Source organism: Siphateles boraxobius, unplaced genomic scaffold (assembly GCF_051911475.1).
Source record: "Siphateles boraxobius isolate OS27281-9 unplaced genomic scaffold, OSU_SipBor_1 41, whole genome shotgun sequence".
NCBI lineage: Eukaryota > Metazoa > Chordata > Actinopteri > Cypriniformes > Leuciscidae > Siphateles > Siphateles boraxobius.
Genome location: NW_027509042.1, coordinates 39,562,682 through 39,584,534, shown reverse-complemented (window position 1 = coordinate 39,584,534; position 21,853 = coordinate 39,562,682). Strand labels below are relative to the sequence as shown.

Below are 21,853 nucleotides of genomic sequence, written 5' to 3'. Positions count from 1 at the left end.
TATCAGGAGATTTTGGAGCACTTCATGCTTCCATCTGCTGAAAAGCTTTATGGAGATGAAGATTTCATTTTTCAGCAAGACCTGGCACCTGCTCACAGTGCCAAAACCACTGGTAAATGGTTTACTGACCATGGTATTACTGTGCTCAATTGGCCTGCCAACTCTCCTGACCTGAACCCCATAGAGAATCTGTGGGATATTGAGAAGAGAAAGTTGAGAGACGCAAGACCCAACACTCTGGATGAGCTTATGGCTGCTATCGAAGCATCCTGGGCCTCCATAACACCTCAGCAGTGCCACAGGCTGATTGCCTCCATGCCACGCCGCATTGAAGCAGTCATTTCTGCAAAAGGATTCCCGACCAAGTATTGACTATTGAGTGCATAACTGAACATAATTATTTGAAGATTGACTTTTTTTTTTTGTATTAAAAACACTTCTTTTATTGGTCGGATGAAATATGCTAATTTTTTGAGACAGGAATTTTGGGTTTTCATGAGCTGTATGCCAAAATCATCAGTATTAAACCAATAAAAGACCTGAAATATTTCAGTTGGTGTGCAATGAATCTAAAATATATGAAAGTTTAATTTTTATCATTACATTATGGAAAATGATGAACTTTATCACAATATGCTAATTTTTTGAGAAGGACCTGTATTTATGATTCATCCAGTAATGAAACAAGTGAAGTCTTTGAGTCATTATAAGTGAGTCTTTGAATCATTCAAACATGCCCTTTTTTAATATTCAGTTTTAATTAATTAAACATTTTTAATTTTTAACTGCAGCAATTAATATTTTGTCAGAACCTCTAGTAATTAACATGTTATTTTATTTTGGACTAGTCTTCTCAGAATCGTGGTAGAATCGTGATCTGCGTTTAAAAAAGAAAAAATTGTGATTCTCAGTTTACCCAGAATCGTGCAGCTCTACTATAACATGTACTTTTTATTGATGAGTAACTTTTGAGTGTGTAGCTAAAGAGTACGCAAACTTTGGGACATACTATCACGTCATCTTTAATGGACAGCTCTGTGGCGTGCTGCGTGCATCCTGTTACCGTAAACTGCCCTGTCAATCATCTCATCACAGTTAAAATCCTCCATTCAATCTAATTTGATTACCTACTGTTTCGGAGAGCACGTTCATCTGCCAGTCGTGGGTCTTTCATGCGGATACTCTCGTATTTGCAATTTGAATGATGCATTTAAAAGGTAATGGCTAAACGTATCTTTACAAAAGTTCAGAATGCTGCAGATGCAATATAATGTGGAGAACATTGAATACATTAATTTTCGTCAGGTTAGATACTGATAATTATTAATCACTCAAAACTCTTTATCTAAACTTCTCTACATAACCGCGGCACTTGCGCGTCCTTCATGTCTGTAGTTTTTAACACTTTTAACTCGTGTTTGTAGTTCTAACCTAATCCTCGGCCAACGCGCGATGGGTTGTTGGGCAATATCAGCCGTTAGAATGTGCATCGATCTACACTTCGGATTCTGACCGGAAATAGTAGACCATCCGGGTATCTTTGAAACACTCATTTCAACATACTACGATTTTGGACGTACTAATTCTATTTTCGGATACTATTTAGGACGGATAGTATGCGAATTGGGACGCAGCATTTGTGTCTCTCTCATCTAACACACCTGATTCAACTCATCAGCTCATTAGTAGAGACTGCAAAACTCCAGGACAGGTTTGAGAACCCCTAGACTAGTCTAATATCCCCCCCGAGGACAGTCCAAAAATTCTCTATATGTGATCCATTTTGAATAGACTACTTTAGCTCTAAAATGACATTTTGGAATTAACAACAGAACCTTGGGATGAGATGCGTAAGAAATTTAGTCATACACACTGTCGTCAGTTATTCCTTACATATTCTATTCTATACACATGCATGTAGGAAACTTCCCATTTACATGGATATAGGATCTAATATTGTAAAGTAAGTTTAATTCATAATGGTTCCACTTTAAGCCAATATAAAATGTTATATCATTAGGCAATTTTCCCCTATTTTGAACTGTAGTGTAGCCTATCAATCTTATAAGCAAGTCTAAATGTTATATGCCAGACTACACAAAACAGTTCCATTTTCTTCTAATTTTTTAAACGTGCAAAGTCTGAGGTAAAATAAAATGATTTTGTTTTGTGCTCCAGGTATACAATAAAAATCTGTATTATTTTAAAATCTAACATTAACGTGACAATAATTTGAACATATCCTTTGTAAAAATATAATGTACAATATAAATGCAAAACATAAATGTGCAAAAAATATTTAATGTAAATGACTAGTATTTCCAATGTCGACTAGCAACAGCAGTTTAGTCGACAAGTCTCACACATCCCTAGTCCACAGTACATATGGCACCTGTGAGAAAATAACATATTGTTCCCGTTTTCTGTTGCTTCCAGGCGTACATGTCATCATACCATGTGATCTCACCCATTGGAATCTGCCCGCAGGGGTTTAACAGTATTTGGGATATTTGTCACTTACACAGTCACTTTCGCACACGTTCACATGTGCATATTCTGTTTGGATTCGCACACAAACTTTTTATTGGTATCCTGTGTTTTCATACGCTGCCTGTTTAAAGTGTCACTCACAGAGACCTTACAGCGTTGTTACAACCACCACACTGAACGTTTCAAATTCCTCCCAGTGTACACACACACACACACACACACACACACACACACACACACACACACACACACACACACACACACACACACACACACACACACACACACACACACACACACACACACAAAAGCAGTGTTCTGCAGTGCTACAATCAAATTCCATAAACACTATTTTGGTGTCTCTGGTCTAAGGAGAATGGAAACGGGGCCAGACTGCAGGAAACAGCCGCAGTGAATCGATGCTCGTAGAAGAGCTGCCTCCAGAGAAGTAATAAAGTCAGAAATATGACATCAGGGCTGTGATGATGGAGGAAATGCAAAGAAAGTTTAAACTTCCTCAGACTTGAGGGTGATAGACATATATATATATATACACACAGTATATTATCATGAAATAACTTTGTGGTCATCGCCCACCGCTACAACACACAAGACTTCATGCTTCTTTGTCTTGTTTTCTTTCATTGTTAATGCAATGCATTCCCAGACTAGCAGCAAAAATTCAGAAAACCACAGCACTGAAAAGGCATTCACTAAATCAACCGCAGTTATGTCTTTATTATAATTTGCTTTGCATTTACATAATCGCTGGACATTTGTACACGCAAACCACATTGCCACTGTTGTATATACTGTATAATCTCTGCCTCATTTACATCACAAGGCATTGTATTGTAAGAAATAACCTCAACAAAGAGCTTTGCTTTTGCTAGTGCACAAAACAACCATGGGTATTCAAACTAGAAGATACGGCTTATGCAATAGAATAAGGAACATATTTTTATTGTACCGTGTCTCTCAGTTTAACTGAAGACTTGACGTGTTCTTCACTCCAAGACAAATCTGATGATATGCCTGTGTTACGAACATCCGGTCAGATCACTCAGCCTTATCTAAATGTGTGGTGTTGGGTTGACATGCAGGGAAAAGACTTTCACCAACAGCTACATACTGATGTCAAGAGAACGACCGCAGAGCTTGTCGGCCGTACAAGGAGGTGATAAACTAGATGTCTGTTGAAGACAAGCCACGTCACATTGAAAGACAGATTGCAAACAAGCCTGTCATCGGTGTTCTCTGAAGTACATTCAAATAATGAGCCATTGTTACAACACGAATGTACTCCTTAGTGGCTGCAAAGTAAGTTCGCCATCACATTTATGCACAGAAAGTATGACATTTTGAATGCGGTGAAAGTGTATATAAAGTACACACTGAAAAAACAGTGAGAAGTAACATCACAGCCAATACATAGACCAAAAATGATGCTTTGGAGCTCAGATATTTAACGACCTGTGTATATAGTGCATCAAAGCATTGGTTTTGGTGGAGAGACATTGCAAAAACTAGATGTCTGGAACTGCATGAAATCCACATCAGTTTAGAAGCACAATCAGTAACGGCAGTATTTAAACCTCAGGTTGAGAAAAAAAAGAGCAGTTGCTATAGAGATATCTGAAAATGTTGTTATTGTTTGGAAGTGTTTATTACAGTAGACTGCTGGTATTGAGTTGCCAGTGGCTAATGCTCTGTTTGAAATTCTCTGCATGCACAAATGTGGGAAATGAACACTCATTCAGGTCAAGACTACAAACACTCAGCAATCGCATCAATGCAGCTTCCTGTTGGCGATTTCAAGGCTAGTTGAGCACAGATGTGCTTCCTCTCCCTGCGGAGTGCTGCGTGCCCTGCTCCAGGTGCCGGTGCCGGATTTATCATAGCTTTAGTACGGCTGTCAGAATTCCTGCCAGGCATCTTTTCAACATGCTAGTTGGCACTAGCACTGTGATAGCTGCTTTCAATGAATTAGTAGGTGATAAAAAGTGGAAAAGTCAATCTAGAATCATTTGGAAAACGTGTCTGTGATGAGATTTCTGCAATATGATATTGCCTTGCTTCTTGCACGTTTCGCAAAATTATTTCAAAGTGAAATGTCCAGTGACATTTCACTTGTGTGAAAATGAATAAAAGTTGTTGATGTTTTAACACCTCTGTTTATTTCAGCTGAAAACTATAATGATGAATTGTATGTATGTACATTGACGTTTTGCAGTAATGAAGGTAGAGGTTTGGGAAAAGGGATTTCTCATGTAATACTGAAATTCTTTGGTAAACTTCTTGAAGTGCAGCTCAGAAGCAAACAATTATATTTTCACACTGCTGCCGCTATGAAATCATTCCCAGCATTATCGATAAGCATTCATAAAGCATCACCATTCCCCCTCAGCCAAGCACAGGGCTGCAGCACAGCTGTGGAGAACGTCAGCTCAGTCATATGGGGCATGAAAATAAGGTAAACCTTGGTTAAATGGAGAGTATGAAAGCAGAAAGCATGCAAGTCGGCGTGGGGAAGAAGTGTGTCACACTGTGCCGGGGCAGAAGCTTAGATGCTTTCTACTCGATGTTTGGATTGTCACACTTACGTCATTTGCTGATGGCGAGTTATTATTTTGATTATGATTTCGGTACTGCATCATGAATAAAGAATTTGACCAGGCAGAAAATAAACAAATGACCCTCAGTTTAAAAAGCAGAAATATTTTATTACAAATATTCTTTGAAAATGCCTGTATTGTTTCAGCTTTAAAGGTGTTTAAATAAGTTTTAAGTCATTTTAGGGTTCATGGCGTTACGTTGTTATGGTAGCTAAGTTGTAAAATTGGATATATCTTTACATTAAAATCATGTTAGCACACATATTGTCTATAGGGATTTTAACGTTTACGGACTGGCCCCATTAACCTCAAGTGTAAGTGTATATCAGATTTTTGCTTTTTTCAAAAAAGGAGGGAGGAGTATTTAAATTTTTTTTTTTTTTTTTTTTTGCAGTGATCAACATTGTCACGAATACCATTGATTAAGTTTACTTGTACAGAACCTATATTCCTGAGAAAATTTCAGGCAAAAAAAAAAATACATAGACTTTGAGGAGAGAACTGAGGCTGATATAGAGGCCAGAATATCAGAGAGACTTGTGGGTGGGTTTTGACTAGCAAGTAACCTGTGTGACACTCTCGAAATCGTATATCTGTATAGCACTGCCCTGGCAAACACCTAGAATGTGAGTGATTGTGGTGGAGAGCCAGTATATACAACTTTTGTTTATCTCTCATTGTCCTTTTTCTACAATGTGCAGCTGACATAGAGAATGTGAATTTTTTCGAGCAAATACACAAGGGCGGTGTTGACTTGCTTTGTTTCCTCGGGGTTTACTGCGGTTTCTCATGAAAGAATGTGCATAATTCAGAGCACGGGTATGTAGATTACAACAGTAAAGCTATATTGTGAAAGAGCCATTATTCAATTTTCTGTCACATTTGCAGCCTTCCTTAATGTAAACGGTTGTGAATATTAGTGGCAGGGCGTGTGTATACATCTGAAGGTGAGAGAGTGTTTCATCTCAGTTCCCATGATCCCCTTCCCCCTGAGGCTCCATTCATCTCTCACGGTTTCCAGTAGGGTATGTCAGTCAGGCCTGGTCTCCAGCAGGATAAATATACACTCTGTCCGACCGTCCCACCACACATATTTGACCTAAAACCACGTCATCTCTGCTCATTGCTGTATTTACAAGTGCTCAGGAGCATGAAGTCAGCACTTGCTAGTTTTTGCACACCCATGCACTGCAAAAAAAAGTTTTTTTTTTTAACTTAAAATCTTTTAAACAAGATATTTTCTTGAAGCAACACTCCATAAGATGTTAAGAATTGTTTCCATAGACTGTATCTTGAATGTAAGTTTTCTTTTACTGCACTGGCAATTTTTTCACAAGTTTTAACTGGTTTACAAAGTGAAGAAATGTACCAAAGAAAGGCGAAATACGCATTCTCTGAATACCAGCCTTTTTACGTATTCCCGGGTTTGTGCACCTTGCGTTTTTGTTATTCACTGCTTGTTATTTTGTTATTTGTCGTTCCTTGTTTGTGTCCAGGTGTGTCTTTTGTCTTCTGGGTAAATTTCATAACGGGGTGATTAGACTAAGTAATAATACAATATTAGCAAGATTAAAGGGATAGTTCACCCAAAAATGAAAATTCTGTCAGTAATTACTCACTCTCATGTTGTTCCAACCCTGTAAGACGTTTGTTCATCTTCGGAACACGAATTAAGATATTTTTGATGAAATCTGAGAGCTGGATCACTCCTCCAAACTAGTCCATAGGCTTCTTGAGGGATTGAACTTGCCGGCCTCAAAGTCATTAAAGACATCGTTAAAATAGTCCAAGTGACTACAGTGGCTCAATCTTAAGTTTTTCAAACGACAAGAATACTTTTTGTGCGCAAAAGAAAACAAAAATAATGACTTTATTTCAACTATTCATTTTCTTCCCTGTGGGCCTCAAGTCAGTTCACTAGTTTAACAGCGTATGATCTGTTGTTGTACGTCACACGCACGTAGTGAGCCTACGTGTGACGTAGCTCTACGTAATTACACTAGTTAACTGACTAGAGGCCCAAAAAGAAGGAAATGAATAGTTGAAATAAAGTCGTTTTTTATGTTTGTTTTTGTGCACAAAAAGTATTCTCGTCACTTGATAAACTTAAGATTGAGCCACTGTAGTCACTTGGACTATTTTAACGATGTCTTTAATAACTTTTCGAGGCCGGCAAGTTTCAATCCCTCAAGAAGCCTATGGACTAGAATGGAGGAGTGATCCAGCTCTCAGATTTCATCAAAAATATCTTAATTCGTGTTCCGAAGATGAACGAAGGTCTTACGGGGTTGGAACAACATGAGGGTGAGTAAATACTGACAGAATTTTCATTTTTGGGTGAACTATCCCTTTAAGAATGAAAATCGGACAAAAAAATGATAATTGTCATTTGTGTTTTATAATCATGTCCGTTCGGCTCGAGTGAAGAATGTGAATGTGTGCAGGTGCGTAGTTTTTCTTTACAAAGTGACATTACCAACTACTTTTCTGGATTTTATAATACAGCATTATTAGTTGTTTTCGCGGGTCCGTGTGAACGGTGATCGTTTTGATAACATTGACAATCTGTACAAAGAAAAAAACTTTTCCATTTTAGCACATTGTTGTCTTGTAAACGAACCCTGAGACTGTACCTCTAATGCTTTGGCATAGTAACACCAAACTTTGTATGTGTCATTGCTACCGTACTGTGACCGCACCACATCAATTTCATAACAGCGCCACCTATTGGTCAAAAGTGATAAACCATTAAATCATATTATAGTGATTTCTGTGATTTTGCCTAAAATCATGTCTTTAAATGCTCATTGTTGCAGTTGGTCTGATGCTCCCTGCCATTCTGTTAAATACAAATTGAACATTTGAAATTACAAAATTATTAAATTGTTATAAACATGCAGGAAAAAATGTTCCAGTCTTCACAGTGCGAACAATTATTTTCTTAGTCACTATTTTTCCCTTGTTTTTCAATAAACATCTAAGCATTCTTAAAAAAATTATTTACTAACTAGAAATAAGATTATTTTAAGATATTAAGGTTTTCAGAGAACATATCTTAGTTAATATATTTTTTTACATGACTTTTGTGAGGTTTATGCTTAAAATAAATCAGTTTGCCAGTATGGTGAGATATTTTCTAAAACTAAGTCTAGTTAAGCAAATTTGCTTTCAATTCAAGGACATTTCGAGACTAGTATTCATCTGAAAAAAACAACATAAATGCACAAGACAATAGTTTTTGAGGCGCGTATGTAAGCAACAGCATTATAAGATAATACATATTTATCATATTATTGTGTAATCATAATATAATGTAGCTCTCCGGATGAGTTTCCAGGTCACAATAGTAGTTAAGCGGGTGTTGGTGTCGTTGTACCGTTGTAGATGTCGTCATGTTTCCATAGCAACAGCTGGGTGGACACACCTGTTAATAAAGTGTGTGAAACGAGAAAGCAGAGGAGCGCATTGTTTCTCCTGCCTTTTCTGTTGGTTTTTATTCTCTTTTTCTCTTCTCTTTATTTGTGCCTGACGGATACGCAAAGCTCCACATTTTAATTAGCATTGAACTTTCTGTTGAGACCCGAAGAGAATGAATCATCAAAGGCTCGTTTTTGTTTATTCCTCAGTGCTATTCTTGGCAAAGTTTGTCTCCAGAACCCCGATGAGACAGCCTGTTCCCCCTCACGGCTGTTTGGAAGTTACCCATTAGCCTTGGGGAAGAAGACGAGTAAATACTTTCATTTTTGGTAAAAGCATGTCTCTCCTCTCTCGCAAAGCACATGAGAGACACCGGAAGGTTCTTTGTCACAGTCAGGGCCTCACTTGACATAGTTTATAAGTCCTGTGATTCACTGCCATAGAAACCCGGAGTCAAAAACAAGCTCCGCAACAAGCTATAGTCAGAAAGAGAGAAGCGTTTTGTTTAATCTTCCTGTATTTACTGGTCTGGTTGTATTCATTGGCACAAACTCAAACAAAGGTGGGTTTATTCTGTTTAGCCCTTGCACTTCCATATATTTATTCTACACACCCATATTTTTTCCCTCCCTAAGAAACAGTCTCTCTCCCTTCAGGGTGTTCCAGGTACGAACATCAACAAGGATCAAACGGCTCGATCTGTGTGTGTTCATGTATTCGTACTTGAACGTGACCTGAAGGGAACAGCTTCTGTTCTCCGCTCTCTGTTAGCGCTTCAGGCCTGCATGACAGCTTTGAGAATGATCAAATGTCTTCCTGAAAACATTTTTGCTCCATCAATATATAATATATATAAAACATTAAATATATGCGTTTGGCTGCATGAACTGGTCATGAACAAAAATCACGTGGCTTCCCATTTTCTTGGAACTTTTTTGGTAATGATAATTTTAATGGTAATTGGTTATTAAGTTATGAAAATGTTATTTCTGAAAGTTCAAAACAGCCATTTTTTTATGTTTTAAAAATGTCTTATCTTGGTTATATGAATACAGTATTACAGGAACACATTCCATTTGATCAATTTGCAAGCATTATGGGAACGATACTTATGAATTTTCTCTGAATGGTCTGAAACCAGTTAAAAAAGTGTTAGATGAACATCCAAATAAAAATGTTTCAGAAAAAAAGTTACTTGAACGATGTATAAATGACTCTTTTATGTTAACGTTTTGAGAACATTAAAGACCATATAACAAAGGAAGATTCAATGAATGTTACTGGAACAACATTTGTTTGAACTTTGCCAGAATGTGTGCCAAAGTTCTGAGAACGTTCCCTGTTTGCGGTTAATGCACATACTCTAACACACTGAGCAGTGATGCTGATAGTTATGAGTCATAGTAGGGACAGTCGAGCCTAATGATCAATTGATAACCTGAAGGTTTTTCAGTACCGGCAGGGAAATGCAAGTTGGGGAGTGAATGAACAGCGCTCTCTCCTCCCACAAACCCACGACTGCAGTGGCTTTGAGCAAGGCACCTAACCACCAATCGCTTCCCGATTGGCTACCCACTGCTCTGAGGGTGTGTCCACGGTTTGCAGTGTGTGTGTGTATGTCTTCACTACTCACTGCTTCTAACGTGTGTGCACTAACTTGGATGGGCTAAATCCAGAGGACAAATTCTGAGTATGGGATACCACTGGCCTTTTCTGATCCTGTTCCCTCATCATATCCTGTCAAATCTGATTAGAAAGAGTATAATGGGTAGATGAATCTAAGTTTTTACAGTAAGTGAGATGTTGTGGGGGCAGTTCGTGAGAATTGCTACAAGCTAATAAAGTACAATATGAAATATCACCTGAAAATCTACCTAAGAATGCAAAAACTTGCTTTCATTGCTACACATGGATTCTTTGAACAATACAGCATTTACGAAATACAAATAGTAATTTGTTACAAATGTCTACACACTGTAAAAAATTATATATGATCAATAAGTTGACAACATGTTTTTACATTGGTTTATCTCATCAAAATAGGTGAATTTTTAAGTCAGTTTAATTTAATTTAGGTTGAAATGACTTAAACATCCAAGTTGATTGTACTTAAAGGCAGCAACTTTTTTTTTGCTGAGTGTGCAGCAATTTTTATAAAACCGTATCATTATATATAAAAAAAAAAAATATATATATATATATATATATATATATTAATTTTATAGTATTTACTCAAATCCATTAAATCCCATTATGGGATATAATCATAGTATTTACTCAAATCCATTATATCCCATTATGCATAATTGATGTTTCAAATATTTTTGCTATTTTTAAATAGCCTATGCAAAGTTTAATCATCTGTATAGTAACTGGATTTTAAATTTAAAATGAAACCTGTTTTAAAATAGACTTAAAAAAAACTGTAAATAAATAATGCAGCCAATGTCTCCTATATTCCAGGTCCAGGATGGAACACGAAGCAGAGAAATACCAGCAGCGACTGCAGGCTATAGCGGTACGTCCCATAGAAGCCATGTTTGTGTTTCATATATCATTATATGACAAGCAGAACCTGCTAACAGCGTGAGTGGATTCATTTACCATTTAAACGACAGCACCACTTATAGTGTCGTGCGGAAACATAGACACGTCCGTCATATTAGCGCCTGGTGCTGTTTAACAAAACTTATTATTGCAGTACCTGTGGACATTCAGCGGTAGCCGCTATGAATTGTACTTTTTATCGAAACATGCATGATGGCAAATAGACTGTTATACAGTATGTCTCTCACAATACACACACAGGCATGGAAACTGGTGTTAGCTGTGTTCACGACCCTGAATTATTAAGTGTGATGGAGTCTTTCCAGACCAGGTAAAACTACACCAGACAACAGCAATGATGCCGTACCCATGAACCTCTTCACCTGCTCTCTGACATACAAAATATTCATGTCCTCTGAATGCGTTCTGGTATTCATTTCACGTCATGATGACTATCCGGCTCAGTGGTTGATTATGTCTAAAATCTAACATTTGAATATGTAAGAAGCACCAATATGGAAAGCTTATGGTTACAGAGGACAACAGTGGGATTGGAAATGCAATCCGGGTGGAGAGATTTGTGTTCTTGGGTAAACACACTTACTTGTTAATCCATTAACATTTAAAAGATTGGGGTCGTAAGATTTTTTAATTGTTTTGAAAGAAGTTTGATTTATTTGATCAACAATACAGTAAAACAGGAATATTGTGAAGTACTGTTACAATTTAAAATAAATGTTTTATATTTTAATATATTATAGAATATATTTTATTCCTGTGATCAAAGCTGAAATTTCAGCATCATTACTCCAGTCTTCAGTGTCACATGATCCTTCAGAAATCATACTAATGTGCTGATTTGGTGCTAAAAAAAACATTTTATATACACTTTACTTAAAGCCTTTATTTATGTAAGGGATAATGTACATCCAGCCGGTGGTTCTCTCAAAATAACTCCTGACAACCCCCTCGGAAAGTTCAAACTAAGCGGACATTTAAGAGATGCTGTGTAATAAGTGATATAAATGACTGTATACCGTATTTCGCCCCATACCGTATTTCGCCCCATAAATAATTATGGGGATGAGATATATTGATTTCCGATTAAACTGTTTTAAAATCGTACCTGTTTGCATCTCATAATCCAACAGTGTACAGAACAATAGTCACAAAATTGCAGCAGCTGCGTTTGTATGAAACAAGAGAGAGCGAGTCCACGATACTGGATGGCATAATTAAATAACTGTACACAAAATATTGATTCGACTGAGTTTTAATATTTTATTAGCTCACCAAACGCAAAACTTCCACGAAGAAAAGCGGTTCGTAGCGAGCGTATAGCACTGCTGACTTCAGTGACCCGGATGAACCGGTGTTATCTGTTTTGAGCGGTTGTTATCTGGGAATAACTTACCGCTGGATGGCGCGATTGACCAATCAGATTCAAGTATTCCATAGAGCCGTGTAATAAAATGCATTATTGTAAGTATTTTTAAAGCATTAATTAATACACCTTACAATGCATTACATGGTCTCATGAATAATTGTACTAATCACATTTATGATACATTGTAATACTTGCAGACACCTGCAAATATTATAATGCATTTTAATTTTGGTTACAATTATTTATGAAAAGATATAATGTATTATAACGTACATTATGAATACTGTTATAATGCATTATACATAAAAGCTTTAAGTATAGTGTTACTGAAATGTATTTACTGTCACTTTTGGTCAATTTAATGTGTCTTTATACCCAAACTTATGAATGCTGGTCTATGTCCTGTCCAATGTCCTGTCAATCCCGTTCCATTGTTTTTCAGTCAAAAGGACATGCCAAAAGTACAGAAAAAAATCGAGATTCCTTCAAAAACTGTTGGTAGATGTGACATCCCCTGCCAAATTTGAATTGTATCCAGTAAGCGGGAAGTCACATTATAGCAAAGTACATGTCAGTAAGGAAGGAACATGTTAGCTTGTGTTAACATTCTGAAAAGGTATTTCAAGCGTACATCAAGTATGTTATAATTTCTGCTTTCAGGAGAAACGGCGGATACAGGAAGAACAGGAGCGAGCCAAGAGAGAGATGGAGGACGAGCGACTGAGACTTCAGCAGCTAAAGGTGTGACCTCTCACACACACACACACTCGCCTGCACGAACCGTAACCTTGTTTTGCAGCCAGACACGTCAGGTCACGTTTGTGTTAAGCAGGCTGCGTCATGGGGTGGAATTTCACAAACGCAGGCCTATATGCACATACACAAACACAAACAATACACACAGTCACCAGAGCCACATGTACAACTACAGGTTCAACATTCAGTGTATTCAAACACACACCCTTCTTGAGAATTGAAATGTTACCCTTGTAGGTTTAATTCCTCCTCTGAGTGCGCGCGTGTTTGTTTGTGTGTGTGTTTGTGTGTGTTTGTTTGTGTGTGTGTGTGTGTGTGTGTGTGTGTGTTTGCGTGTGCATTCTCTCCCTTTCTCTCCCCATTGTTTCAATAATATTTCCATATTGGCGTTCCCTCTTCCTATTCCTTCGTGTTATTAGTTGGTTCCAAGAATTTTTTTCTTCATTGTGTGTGTCTGAGTACATTCATGGGTGTTTCTTCAACTGCGGGCCCTTACAGTATTTCCTTGTAGAAAGAAAGTCTCCTAAAGCAAACTTTACACACTACTAGTTATGTCACTTCCATTAGTAATATTCAACAGTGTATATAATCATCACAGGAGAATTACATTTTTGTCATATTTTTTGTTGTCACATTAATCATCTCAAATCAAATTATATATGCATTTTTGCAATAAAATGAATCAGCATAGTATGTATACATAATATTTATTTATAATTTGACAAAATGACAGCTTTATTTACCTTGACTTCTCTTTATCTTCTCACGTCTTGAGTTTATTTCACGCCCTTCCCTGACACTTCTATTTCCACTACATAAGAAAAAAAACATCTTCGGGTAAATCATAATTAGATAAAAAGTTCATATTATGAGATAAAAAGTCAAGGTCAAAATAACATGGGGAAAAAAACAAGATAATTTTCATAAAAGTTCAACATTATGTCATTAGGACTTTCATAATTTACTTTTTATCTCAATTTTGACTTGTCCTAATTTCAACTTTTTGTCAATTTAATATTTTTATGCCATAATTGCGTTTTTGTCTTTTAATGTCATAATTATGATTTACTATACCAAAGCAGAAATGTGCTTCCATACACTGTTGTGTTGTTAGTTTATATTAGTCGTCTTACATTTTCAGTTTCCATGGTGCACATCACTTTCTGTGTGGCATCTGGTGCCTGCACTGTTCTGTGCATGTTGTGGAATTCCCCGTTGACCTACATAAAGATGTGTTTTATTACTTGTAACTCTAGATGTCTTGATGGTTCTGTTCTTAAAGGTGAAATTAGCAGAGAAATGAAAGTATATTACGCCCTGCAGGAAATTTCATTTGAGACTTTGACCTTTTGGCATTTTCTAAATTGTATAAAGGATGTTTTGCAGCACAATTAATCATTTCAAGTGGAGTTCAATTTTTCACTTCCTGGGATAAAGTATATTTCTGAGAAGTGCATAAAAAGTTGACAAAGTATACTTTCTCATTTTTTTGTTTAAAAGAAGTATACTAACAGCACACTTGAATAAACTTATTTTAGACTTTAACCTTTTGGCATTTTCTGATGTTTTGCTGCACAATGATTCATTCCAATTGCACTTCAACTTTTCAACTTTCTACATATTTTTAGTGCTTTAAAGACCCAATGAAATGGTTAGATGAACACTTTATATTTTCTTTGTTAAATTGTCTCCTGCTGAAACATGAAGTTGAGGTGGAATATCAAAGACTTGTCTTTTGTCCACTCTTGACAGTTTTTAGCATGGACAAAAGCAATTAAGACACTTCCAGAGTATGAGCATTAGTGCAATTGAAGACACAAACTGTAACAAACAGTGATATGCTTCCTGTTATTGTTAGTCAGTGGCAGGTACAATTATGAGGAGAGACATTAGCTATGTTTCCATTTACGTGTGCAAAATTGGAATGTCGTGTAAAACATTTGCGAATAAAGCCTTGTTTCAGCCCCATGTGTTCAAGAGAACGAAATTATCACTTCTTGGGAATTTGGTGCAAAATATCGGTAATAAAAATGGAAGTCACTGTGATCGGGGAAGCTACTGTTACTCTTTTTTTCATACGTCATAATTTACTTGCGCCCCAGAGCGTGTAGATGAAACTCAATAAACGCTGTCATGTTATCTTGTGTTTGGATGCATGGTGTTTGGGAACGCAGTTGTGTGAGAGATTTCTGGGAGGTCATTACACCCAAATATTTTGATAACAGACTGGCTCAGGCATTTCAGAACAAACAAACCAAAATTTGAGATGCAGTGCAATGAAATTGACCCTCTAGTTGATCTGTTGAGGCAAAGTCACAACTTATATTTTGAACGCATTATCCCAAAATTCACATAAAATGGGTCGATGGAAATATAGCTATTGTCATTCTAGAGCTATTAGACAACATTTCCCTGAAGAGAATGTACATTTGTAATGCATACATCTGGTAAAAGTTTATTTTGTCAACATTTAGGAATACACTAACATATATATGAAATTGAAAGACTGATTAAAAGACACAATTTTGATTCAGATTTTATAGTGCCTTGAAACAATTCAAGCCATGCAACAATTAAGCTGAATAAACAATAAGTTAATATTTATTAGCTTGCATATTAGAGACATTATTGTCTCTAAATTATTAACAAAAATGTATAAATATGATCAGGATGCAAAGGTTATGCTTAAAGGGATAATTCACCCAAAAATGAAATCGTTGATGGGCCCGATTACGTTAAAAAATACTATGGAAGTCAATGGGGTCCATCAACTGTTTGGTTAATGGCATTCTTCAAAATATCTTCTTTTGTTCAGCAGAAGAAAGAAATTCATACATGTTAGGAACAACTTGAGTGTGAGTAAATGATGACAAGATTTTCATTTTTGGGTGAACGATCCCTTTAAGTGTAACCTTTGCATCTTGATTGTATTTATCCATTTTTGTGAAAATTATGAACTGCTGATAAGAAATCAATTTAAATAATGTATAGGCCGCATTATTTACCTCTCCTTCTGCCTCCTTTTCCCTGTTTCTCTCACAGAGGAAGTCCCTCAGAGACCAATGGCTGATGGAAGGACCTCCCACATCTCCTGACAGTACGGGACCCCGATCTCCCCTCTGGGGCCATAAGGCTCAGGAGATTGAGACCCACATTAACAAGTACGATTTTGTTTTTATTGTTAGATTCGATTTGATAAATATGTTGTAGACCGCAGAGCTTCAGAAAATAATTTTTTTCAGATCGTTTTTCTAAATGTATCTTTATTTGCTAAAATAGGTTACGAAATGTAATTGTAAAATGTATTTTTTAAAGATATTGTGGACAATTTAAAATGAAAAAAATATATACAGTGTATAATATAATATAGTATATACAGTAGTGGACAAAAGTGATGTACAAAAATTTACATCTTAACACTTTATTTAAATATTATTAAAAACGAGATTTTATAAGAATGTTGCGCAGTCGTGCTTGGAGTCAATCGTTTTATTTGTGATAACGCAATGATAACTCAAATTGTGCGGACATCATTTTTGGCCAGGCTGTCATAAAAAGAAATTATGAACACATGCAAAAACAAGAGAGAACCGACGAAATGGTTTATATACTGATGCTTTTTCGTATGGGCTTTTTTAAAAACATCGTAAAATTAAACCTGCAGCTGTAGTTTTCCCTATTTTGCCAAATAATTTTGTCAGATAAATACCTTAACCAAGTTTAGTGTTTTGTTCTTCCCCCATATTTAAAAAAGATAAAATATTTTCCTCATATTCTGATTTAATTTCTTAAAATTTTGAAACCTTCGTAGAAACGCTCATGAATAATGTATGAGATGAGTTACACAATGAAGTTCAATACTTTAACACTATGGGGTTTGTTCAAATCTCTTATCACACATACAGCGGTAAGAAGGCTTCCCTTTGCATACACCACTAATTATTCCTGCCAAAGTACTGGAGCACCAAGCAGGTGATGGGTTTTTATCCCCCAAAATATATTTCTATTTATGCCTGTGTGTGTGAGGAGGAGTTTTTGATGTTCCTCCTTTGCACATCAGCATTTATTTGCTTGACTGAAGGAGATGGTGATTACTGTAATAATCTGGCCGCTGAGATGTTCTTCCGTGTTGAAGAAGCAAGGCTTTAATTACTCAGAGCAAAGTTTGGCAGTAATAAGCTGCTCACGGGTCTATAGGGAACACACTTCCAAGGTTTCAACAGCCGTCTGAGGCGTCTCGTCCTATGAGGAGTGATTCGTTTAATGCGTGTATTTGTTACAATGCAGATTTATATAGCTATAAAGCATGCTGTGATTTCCAGAGAGAATTGCGAGCGAGTAAATGAGGTCACGTGAGTGCAGGTTCACTTGCGCATCTTGTTTAGTCTGATAGTGAACCCACAGTATATTTTGGGAACCTGTTGGGGAAGAAATTGTTGGTTCTTCAGTGAAATTGTAGCCAATCAGGACTACTGTCAAGCTATACTTTAGGAAAAGTTTTTAGCTACACTAAAAGCTATTCTTCAACATTACCTCTCCAATTACCTTGCAGAAGCCAAAAGTAGGTTCCCACCATATAAAACATGACATGCGTGTTTGTGCATTAGATTACAGGAGACGTCTGAGCGGTTGGCAGAGGAAGAAATGAAAGTGAAGAAACTCATAGAAGACGGCTCCACTCAGACTGGCACAGATGCTCAGACACAGCATAAGGTGAGACACCACGTCTGACTGAACGATCACGCTGATGTCACATGTTTGCTCTTTCACCTCCCTACTCTTTTTTTGGAACTATTTACACTACACTGTTCAAATGTTTGAGGTCAGTAAGATAAAAGAAAAGAATTAATACTTATATTCAGCAAGGATGTATTAAATTGATCAAAAGAGACAGTAAAGACATAAAATGCAACAAAAGATTCCTATTTCTGTAATTCTGAACTATGTTGAGTTATTCATCAAAGGATCATAAAAAAAGTTTCAGTTTCCACAAAAACATTTGGCATACATTTTTTATTGTGTTCAACATTAATAATGATTAGAACTGTTTCTTGAGCAGTAAATCAGCACATTAGAATGATTTCTGAAGGATCATGTGACACTGAAGACTGGAGTAATGATGCTGGAAATTCAGCTTTGCATCACAGGAACAAATTACATTTTAAAATATATTCAGATGGAAAATTTGAGAATTATTTTATATTGTAATAATATTTACGTATTACTGTTTTTTTACAATATTCTTTTTAATCAAATAAATACAGCCTTGGTGAGCATGAGAGACTTCTTTCAAAAACATAAAAAAATCTTACTGGCCCCAGACTTTTGAATGGTGGTGTAAGATAAGAAGTTTTGCAAGTTAAAAACATAATCAAATAAATGATTATAAAATAAAAGGGTTCTTCAAATCCTTAGTGCTTAAACATTTAAGTCAATCCGCTTCATGTTCACAGTTTACTGTATGATACACAGCTCTCTGAAATCATTATGAGCTGCTTATAAGTACAGTAGCAGCAAGTCATTGCTGTTTTTTTATTTTACACTTGTTACCATCACAACAAACAGCCTTGTTACGGAGGTCAGCTGAACCGTAAGTAAACACATTGTTTTGACTTTAAAAACACACTGCAAGGCTGTTGAATATGTTGGACTGCTGTAAGATTACAGCCTTTAGAACTGAATTAGTATCAAGCTGAGTCTTGGTCTTACAGTTCTGTTTCCTCAAGACCAATTCATTCCAAAGGCAATGAACGCACAGGAACTGTGTGTGTTCATGTTGAGATTGACTTTACTGACACCAGTCACTTAAGTGTAAAAATAACAACAGTTAATTTCAAAATTAAACTCATATTTTCCCTTATTTTATTATATTCCTCTGACCTTCTCAAAATACTAATCCTTTATATTGTTTCTGTTTTGGGTCAATTTACATTTGGCAGGAGGGAACTGGGTAACACTTTATTTTTAGATGGTCTTCTTTAGACATTTTGCTAACTATAAGTACCTTTGCAACTACGTGTCAACTAGCAGTCATTCGAGTATTAGTAGACTGTCTGCTCAATATTTGCTAACATTTTATTTTGATGCTCTTCTAATAGACATTCCACTGACTATAAGTAACTTTGCAACAACATGCCAAATTATTCTACTAACCCCTAATATTCTACTCTAATGAGAGTTAGTTGACATGTAGTTGCTTATAGATATATTTAATAGATAGTTAATAGAACTTATATAGTTAATAGAATGTCTAAAGTGGACCATCAAAATAAAGTGTGAACATGAACTGCTACAGTGTGTACAGTAATTACGTTTTGAATCCCAGAGACTCCAGATAATAATTAAAGTTGGAATACTGCTTATAATAATGAGAAAAGGAAAGAAACGTCATGATGAGTAAAAGAAAAGTCATGCCGTATCAAATGTTGTTTGTTTTTAGATTACAATTTTGCATTGATAACTGCAAATACTGCCTGCATTGAATACTGAATATGAAAAACATAGTGTTGGCGTGACTCCACCTTGTGGCAACTGAAGCTGATGTGTCCGTCTGTTAATAAATGAAACTGGCAACACAACCATATTTTTTCTAATCTTGATGAAAGATGAAAGATCTCCCCTAATTATCTAATATGAGCGAGTGAAAGAAAGTATTAGCGGTTATGAGCCAGTGAATGGGGACAGCTGCACATGAATTAGATGTCTGCTCATATTTACAATAATAGAGGAAGGGTGAGTTATAATACAATATAAGCACACAAACCTGAAACTGGGTTTCTAGTCTCAGGTGATTTTTAGTTCTTCTCATATTTCATATTACGATTGATTAGTGTTTTGAATGTTCTGAATATGGTATTAATTAAAAACATGTCAGCTTTTTATTTTTTTTTGCTTTCAGCCATGATTCATTTATTCCATAGGCAAAAATGTCCTTTAACAAGGGGGTTACCGAGATTAAGTGAGTTGTGTTTATCTGGTCATGAGATTTGAACATGAAAGGGCACGTATAATAAAATTGTTTTATAAGCATTTCTTTAAAACTTAATTTCTTTGTGAAAACTTTTTAATAAGGAAAAATACTGAGTGTACATTTAATAAGTAATTGATGGTGTTTCTACAAATCACATTGTAACCAGAGTGCTGCAGTATTTGGGAGAAGGTTGGGTTATCGGTGTGCATGTTAATGAACTCCGATAGGAAACTTCTCTAGTCTCGAGCTGTTCCTCCCATAAATGTTCCATGGGCTTGAATAAAATAGTAACCAGCTGAATGAGATGGTTTAAACAGTTAAAGAGTGTGATGTGTCCTCTCTAAGGATGGCTGTTGACCTTTTCTCTCGTTTATCCAATAGGGCGAGACTATGGTGGAGCCATTGGGAACAGGTGAGAGTGTGTGTGTGTGTGTGTGTGTGTGTGTGTGTGTGTGTGTGTGTGTGTGTGTGTGTGTGTGTGTGTGTGTGTGTGTGTGTGTGTGTGTGTGTGTGTGTGTGTGTGTGTGTGTGTGTGTGTGTGTGTGTGTGTGTGTGTGCCATCTGTCCACTCTCTGCGCTGCTGACCATCTGTGTATATGTTGCACTTACAGAGCATCTAACTACAAGGTCTGCTTTCCAGACCTGATTATTGATAGCACAAAAGAGTATAATCCTTGACAAAACAGCAGTGGTGCTTTTATGTTAAATTAATTCCTAGTTAATTAAATTGGTAAGAGTTTACAATACGGCTAATGATCAATTTGATAGCATTAGCCAATGCTTTAGAGATCATCAACTTATGATGAATAACACTTTCACAGCATTTATAAGATCTACAGTAATGCTTATTCTGGCAAATATTAATATATTTCGAACATTATAAAGTTATAAGTTAACATTGGTAGAGGAACCATGACTTTAACAATGAACAATTTATAATAATTTTACTATTTAATATTATTATTATTAAATACAATATTATGTCTGCTAGAGTTTAAAGATTTTTTTTTTAATTGATCAAAAGTGACTATACACTTTTACATTTACTTCTGAAATAAACAATGTTTTAGCATATTAGAATGATTTCTGAAAGATCGCGTGACACTGAAGACTGGAGTAATGATCCTGAAAATCAGCTTTGCATTAGGAATAAAATTTAAAATACATTAAAGTTGAGTTATTTTAAAGTGTAATAATATTTAACAATATTACAGTTTTTACTGTATTTTTGATCAAATAAATGCAGCCTTGAACACTTATTTCAAATATGTATATATACATTTATAAATTTATATAAAAATTATAAATAGAGTATATTTATAAACATATTTGTATTTATGTTATGGAATTGAACCTTTTTGTAAGGTTACCAATCTTTTTTTTTGGCTTATTTAATGCATCAAACCATTTAGATTTAAAATAAAATTTGTAATGAAAACACTGTTGAATGAACAAAAGAAAAGTCATCTAAAGTTGCAAAGCATGATATTGCACAAATATCAACCATAAATGTTTCTAATCAAACAGCAGTTGCTGAGACGGCCCCTAATGGACCTATCGTGGAGAACGGAAAAGAGGAAAAGAGAGGTATAAAATATCAGTTCTTCTCAATCTCATATATTATATACTATTATATACTATTCTGTCTTAGTCACCTTGTAAAGACTTGGG

General features: G+C 35.9%; 1 protein-coding gene across 3 annotated transcripts in view; it reads left to right on the top strand.

Annotated features, from left to right (window-relative positions):
- The window catches only part of palm3 (paralemmin 3), a 41,409-nt gene that overhangs the window by 16,065 nt on the left and 3,491 nt on the right, over positions 1–21,853 (top strand). For 2 of the 3 annotated variants that reach the window (XM_077199644.1, XM_077199643.1), the window contains exons 2-7: positions 10,986–11,040; positions 13,117–13,197; positions 16,255–16,373; positions 17,820–17,925; positions 20,564–20,594; positions 21,710–21,769. In XM_077199644.1, coding sequence (XP_077055759.1) covers positions 10,993–11,040; positions 13,117–13,197; positions 16,255–16,373; positions 17,820–17,925; positions 20,564–20,594; positions 21,710–21,769 — 445 coding nt within the window. In that variant the 5' untranslated portion in view covers positions 10,986–10,992. Of the gene's footprint in view, positions 1–10,985; positions 11,041–11,330; positions 11,401–13,116; positions 13,198–16,254; positions 16,374–17,819; positions 17,926–20,563; positions 20,595–21,709; positions 21,770–21,853 lie in introns of all 3 variants that reach the window. The other variant, XM_077199645.1, reaches the window with a different exon arrangement.